The 7,114-nt window shown below is 41.1% G+C and overlaps 1 protein-coding gene across 4 annotated transcripts in view; it reads right to left on the bottom strand.

Moving 5' to 3' along the window:
* Window positions 1-7,114, bottom strand: part of IFT81 (intraflagellar transport 81) — a 127,019-nt gene that overhangs the window by 28,727 nt on the left and 91,178 nt on the right. For all 4 annotated transcript variants that reach the window (XR_001514778.1, XM_015567344.1, XM_006768904.2 and 1 more), the window contains one exon: window positions 6,650-6,796. Coding sequence is in view for 3 of the 4 variants with exons in the window: in XM_015567344.1 (XP_015422830.1) it covers window positions 6,650-6,796 (147 nt within the window). In the remaining variant the exon portion in view is untranslated. The remainder of the gene's footprint in view (window positions 1-6,649; window positions 6,797-7,114) is intronic.

Genomic DNA, 7,114 nt, shown 5'->3' with positions numbered 1-7,114 from the left:
CTGCAAACTTTCCACCTCAATATCTTACAGAACAACTATTTCCACAGTAATTAGCTGCGAGGACTTTACAAGACAACCATATAATAAGTACTTTATATGGTCAAGAACCCGAGGCCCAAGGAAGTTAGGTGTGTAATGAAATAACGGCAACTGCCCTAACGGGTTTGGCTCAGTGGATAGAGCGTCGGCCTGCGGACTCAAGGGCCCCAGGTTCGATTCCGGTCAAGGGCATGTGCCTTGGTTGCAGGCACATCCCCAGTAGGGGTGTGTAGGAGGCAGCTGATTGATGATTCTCTCTCATCGATGTTTCTGACTCTCTATCCCTCTCCCTTCCTCTCTGTAAAAAATCAATAAAATATATTTAAAAAAAAAAAGAAAGAAAGAAAGAACGGCAACTGTTCAAGAATAGCATGACTATACCCAACGGCCACAATTTTTTTGCCCATTTGTCAGTGTCTTGTATTCTGTCTAAATTCAGACTTGCAGAAAACCTGCGAAGACTATCTTTTCATGTCAACTTCATGTCATAAATCATTTGGATTTCCTGAAGTCTGGTCTCAGAGCTGCTACTTGCTTTAAGGCAAAAAAAGGTTTCACAGCAACCTTTGTTTTCTGCTAAAATGACAGTCTTTCCAAATCACCCATCATAACTAATGCCATATATCTAAACACACATACAAATACTATGTTAACCTTTACCAACCTGTTAGTATGACATTTTTAAATTTAAATTAGAAAGATCTCACCACGCCAAGCATAAACAATATAATTGCCTCCATATGGTAGGAGATAATTAACTGCTAATTCTTGAGAGAGTTTATAATAAGCAATATGATACATTATGGTAGGAAATTGTTTAATAGAAACTTGTGGCACAGGAACATCTGTGAAACACAGTCAACCATACCACCCAAGGTCTCTATGCTTCTATTATAAATCAAGTCACCATCACACAGTTGCTACCATATCTCAAATGGGGTCTTCAACTGCTGTCTAAGCAGTTCAACCTCACAAACTAATTTCTATGAAAAGTTTTCAAATTTGGGGTTAAAATTGTGGAATTACCTTAATTGCATATGTAATCTGTTATTTCTATTACAGTGCACGGAGCCTAATTTATTTGATTCTGTTTTGTTCCAACTCTTAGAAAATTTTAGGGGCCTCAGGTCCTGCTATGAACTCTAAAGAGCACAATGTGATTTGAAAGGTTCTAAAAATATCACAGGTTTGCCTTGGCTCACTTGGAAGGGCGATGATTCAATTACAAGTGTCAAAATTTGATTCCTGATTTTTCGGGATCTGACAGCTGAAGTAAATCTTGCCAGGATTCCCTTATTCTCATTGTGCTTCTCTCTGAAGTATTTAAAGATTTCATAATCTTTGCAATTTAGCTCTAGGTTTTTAGGATTGCAGATGGTAGCTGTAGAATGAATTGGTTGGGCCTTTTAAAAATATATATATATATTTTTTATTGATTTCAGAGGAGAAGGTAGAGGGAGAGAGAGACAGAAACATCAATGATGAGAGGGAATCATTGATCGGCTGCCTCTGCACACCCCACACTGGGGATCGAGCCCACAATTCAGGCATATGCCCTGACCGGGAATCAAACCATGACTTCCTGGTTCATAGGTTGACACACAACCACTGAGCCATGCCAGCCGGGCTTGATTGGGCCTTTTTAAAGCTGCTTATAAATATTACTTGAATAAGCACATTTTTTAAAGTAGGTATTGACAGCAAAACAGCTAGGCTCTTGTAACGGTTAGGGGAGAAAACACAATGGACTCTATACCCATGCACCACAAACCAGGAAAGACCTTTCAATGCATGAAGCGCCAACAGAATCTTAACCAGAGGTTCATTTGTTGCTGTAAAAAACTTCAGACCCAAAAGGCATGCATTTATCATTTGAATGACAGCTCTGGGAAGGGGGCACTGCATCACTGGGGCTGCTTTTTGTTTGCTTTGCTAATAGAGAGATCAGGGTGATTACAACGGTAGCCATGTCGCACTACTACAAGAAGCACAAGTTCTATTTTTTGCTCTCCAGTAAGTGAAACAAGTCATCAAGCTCAGATTGCCTATAAAAGCAGAAATCTCATCACTTACCAAAACAACTGACTGGAGGCTATTATATTAAATGGCAAATATAGGTTTATGGCCAGGTATTTATTTATTTACTAGAGGCCTGGAGCACAAAATTCATGCACAGGTAGGGTCCCTAGGCCGGGCCTGCAATCAGGGCTGATCTGTGGGGCAACTGGCAGGGTGATTGAGGGGCCCCCTGCTCACACCTGCCTTGGCCGGCCTGCCACCTGCCACTCGCCGACACAACCCCCTAACCCTACCACAACTGCCACCAGTGGCCTCCCTCTGTGGGGCGACCAGGGGGAAATGGGAGGGGGGGGCTGTTGGCACCCGCCTTGACTGGCCTGGGACCTGCGGAAGCTCCAGTGTTGAGCGTCTGCCCCCTGGTGGTCAGTGCACATCATAGCGACTGGTCATTCCACTGGTGGTTCCGCCATTTGGTTGATTTGCATATTAGGCTTTTATTATATAGGATTTTTAAAAATCCTCACCCAAGGACATGCTTTCTTTTTTAATATATATTTTATTGATTTTTTACAGAGAGGAAGGGAGAGGGATAGAGAGATAAAAACATCAATGAGAGAGAAACATCGATCAGCTGCCTCCTGCACACCCCCTACTGGGGATGTGTTCACAACCAAGGTACATGCCCTTGACTGGAATCGAACCTGGGACCCTTCAGTTCACAGGCCCCACTGTACAATTCTATGCATTGTAATTCAAAAAATTTAACAGATAACATTCTTCAATTTAATAGGTAACCCCCCCCCCCCCTTTGTTTTGTTTTTATAGTTGCATTTTAACAGTAGGATTGGTGCTTTTCACTATTGCCCTGAGTCCTGATCTATCGGCCCAGGGAGAACTTGCCAATCCTGCGCTTCCCGGGGTGGCATGATAAAGGTTTACTGAGTCGGCTGGAAAGGCTGCAGTGGGGTTAAGGATAAGGCCCCTGCTGTTTGGTGGGGCCGGCCCTGCTTGAAGTTTCCCTGCCTAGCGGGCATTGGTTGCCACAGCAGCCCCTTTCCTTTTTCTGCTGACCAGCGAATGCAGCAGCTGATACTATTCCCCGAACATAGGCTGGTCCAATGTCAGCACAAACACGAATCTCTAAGTTGTTTTCCTACCTTCTCCCACGTCTCTACATTTACCTTTCCTTCCTCAGGAAATCACGGGCAGGTTTTACTTACAAAATCCAACAAATCTATGAGCTGTTGATACCTCACAGAACAGCCCCGTGCTTAGAGCATAACATTAAGCATTGTCTATATATAAATTCTTTTCCCACAATCCTGAATTTCCCATATTTTACACCTAGTTATGTCACTGAACTTCGCTCCTTACCTTCCTTCTTGTTTTCTGCACGTGCTTCACTGGAGCATCTTTTCACCTGACAACTGTAGTTCCCCCGAACTCAGGCCCCGCATCGGGCACCACATGGGCCGAGCCAGCTGAGCCAAGGGTTCAAAAGTCTGAGTGAGGGTGGAGAAAGGATGGAGAAATGACAGACAAAGAGCTGGGTGGAGGTCATCCCTGGGCAAACTATGGCCCATGGGCCGGATCCGGCCCGTTTGAAATGAATAAAACTATTGAAAAAAAGACCGTTCCCTTTTATGTAATGATGTTTACTTTGAATTTATATTAGTTCACACAAACACTCCATCCATGCTTTTGATCCGGCCCTCCAGTCCAGTTTAAGAACCCATGTGGCCCTCGAGTCAAAAAGTTTGCCCACCCCGGGGCTAGATACTCAATCTAATTCCTAATCAAGAAAAATGAAAATTAAAGCAAAATATTGTCAGAATGCCAAAAATTAAAAGATTGAGGATCAAATGTGGTGAAGAGTTTTAAGTAAGAGAGGAAACATATACTCTTTTTTTTTTTAAATATATTTTATTGATTTTTTACAGAGAGGAAGGGAGAGAGATAGTTAGAAACATCGATGACAGAGAAACATCGATCAGCTGCCTCCTGCACATCTCCTACTGGAGATATGCCCGCAACCCAGGTACATGCCCTTGACCGGAAGCGAACCTGGGACCTTTCAGTCCGCAGGCCGACGCTCTATCCACTGAGCCAAACCGGTTTCGGCGAAACATATACTCTTATACAATCTTGGTGCCACAACCAGACCAGTGATCAAACCTGAGAATCTTTGGTACAAGGGCGGATGCTCTAACCACTTAGCATACTGTCCAGGACACTACTACTTCTTGATACTCTCTCACCTACTGTGTATACAGATGAGTGGCAAAGAACATAATTTTTTTTGGTGGTTACCGTGTGGTACCAAATGAAACCCCAGTAAAGTCCATCTATCCTATATAATAAAAGACTAATATGTAAATCGACCGAACAGCAGAATGACTGGTCACTATAATGTGCACTGACCACCGGGGGCAGATGCTCAATGCAGGAGCTGCCCCCTGGTGGTCAGTGTGCTCCCTCAGGGGGAGTGCTGCTCAGCCAGAAGCCTGGAGCCGAGCTCACTTCTTGAGCACAGCGGCGGTGGCGGGAGCCTCTCCTGCCTCTGTGGCAGTGCTAGGAATGTCCAACTGCCAGCTTAGGCCCTCTCCCTGCAGGAAGTGGACCTAAGCCATCAGTCGGACATCCCCCAAGGCTCCCAGACTGTGAGAGGGTGTAGGCTGGGATGAGGGATGCCTTCCACCTGCCCCCCCAAGTGCATGAATTTCATGCACCGGGCCTCTAGTATTATATAATTGTAAGTATAACAAATGTTCTCCCTTTTGTTCATATGGCCTATCACTTTATCAAAGTAGAAAATAAAATTTGTCTACCAAGATTTGTTACTTATAAAATTATGCTGAATGTTCCCCAATAACCTCTGTTCTTTTAGGTAACTGCCAAGTAAGTGGTTTACTTGATTTGTCCTAGTTTCTGGCCACTCCTTAAAAATTAATTTGACTACCCTTAAAAAAAAAGAATGCTTTTTCTGTCATTGGATACTTTTCCTATACAATATATTTAGTCAAAAATAAAGGCTAATAGCTAGCTGGTGTGGCTCAGTGGTTGAGCGTCAACCTATGAACCAGGAGGTTGTGATTCCATTCCCAGTCAGGGCACATGCACAGGTTTTAGGCTCAGTCCCCAGTAGGGGGCGTGCAGGAGGCAGCCAATCAATGATTCTCTCTCATCATTGATGTCTCTCTCTCCCTCTCCTTTCCTCTCTGAAATCAATAAAATATATATATTTTTTAAAACTTAAAAATAAATAAATAAAGGCTAATAGCTTGGCACTAGGTTCTTGTGCCTCTACTTGCAAACAGGGAATAGCTAATGCTGGATTATAAGCACCACTCATGCCAAATGTGGCCATATCAATGACTATTTCCTGTCAATTGGGCAGCATTTTCTTAAGAAAAGATAAAAATGCTAGGAGATAACATGTTCTCTTATAAAGCAGAATTGCTGCATAATTAATCTTTTCTTTTTCTTGGCTAGCAAGGATGTCACGAAGCACATGCTGTTGGCTTCCAAGTATCATTTAAAATACTCCCATGTCTCAAAGCAATCTGGAAGTAGATGTTAAAAGCCAAAGGAATGTTTCAATCAAGTGTTGACTTTTGAAAACCTACCACTTCCCCAATAAGCTAAAAGGCATATTGGGAGGTTACAATCAGAAAGAAGCACCACAGAAAAAAGTGTTTGGCACAGTGAAGGTTCACTGCAAATTTGTAACAGTATGAATTCAACAACTTTTCAAAGCCAAAATGAGGCCTGGACAGAGCAGCTTTTCAAAGTAGCCTTTGCTGAGGCCTCTTAGCTAATGTAAAATAACAAAGCTGTAAGAGGTGGTAAAGTACAAGCAATGTTTAAGATTAAAATGTGATCTACCACTTGATTTGCTAAAAAAAAAAAAAAAAAAAAAAAAGCACTGAGCTGAAGATAAGATATTTTCCTTCCTTCCTTCATTCTTTTTTGAGCTAACTTTATAAAAAGGAGATGGGGAATTATATTTTTGGTGCTTAAGTTTAATCACCAAAAAGGACAATTATTACTTGTCCTACTACTAATCTCATGAGCCTGACAAAATGATAAATAACAGCTGTTAAAGCACTGTTCAAAATTTAAAATGTATGTAGCAATGCAAGATATAACTGTATTTTTAAACTTTGTAAACATCCACAATGAAGTAATTTTAAAGGTGTCAGTGCAACTGGTCAAACACACATTACTGACAAAGTAACTTAGTGGTGATTGTTCTCAACCCTCTAGGAAATTACATTTATCAACAATTACGAATTTTTTTCTTATCTGTTCCTACTCATTTGATTTCACTTTTATAAAATAAACGCAGTTTAAACCCACTTAATTAAAGAGTGGAAATTTAGAATATTAGCTCATAAAATCATTAAGATCTGTCATTGTACATCAAGAATATCTTAATATTACTACACAGAGTTTTCAGTTATACAGAAAGAGGTTTCATAAAATAATACTAACTTCCCATTATTGACATTAAAAAAAAAAGGCAAAAGTATTCATGGTTTCAAACAAGAACAATACTTATATTCTTGTCCCATGAGAGACCTCAACTTACCTCATCTCCCTTCAGAACCTCAGTGCCATCAAACTCCCGGGCCTGGTTTGTCTTCACAGACACCTCCCGCTCTAGGCTGGCTAACTTCTCCTTTGTTTCCTGCAATTCCTCAGCTTTTGCTTCTTTTTTACGTGAAATTATGGATGCCTAATTGAGCATTAAATGTCAACGTAAAATAAAACATATCCAATCAACATTCTGTTAAACTGTGAAATTCTCTGTTTTAGAGTTTACCAAACTAAAATTTCAATGTAAGCATATCCACCAGGATAGCTACAATAAAAAAGACAGATAATAACAAGTATTGGCAAGAATGTGGAGAAATCAGAACTTTCATACACTGTTGGTAGGAATGTAAAATGGTATAGCTCATAGGAAAGCAGTTTGGCATTTCCTCGGTGTTAAATTATCATATGAACCCGCAACTTCTAGAAAGATAGTCAATGGAGAGAAAAACATATTTCC

Source organism: Myotis davidii, unplaced genomic scaffold, assembly GCF_000327345.1.
Source record: "Myotis davidii unplaced genomic scaffold, ASM32734v1 scaffold223, whole genome shotgun sequence".
Taxonomy (NCBI): domain Eukaryota; kingdom Metazoa; phylum Chordata; class Mammalia; order Chiroptera; family Vespertilionidae; genus Myotis; species Myotis davidii.
This window is presented reverse-complemented; position numbering and strand designations above follow the sequence as displayed.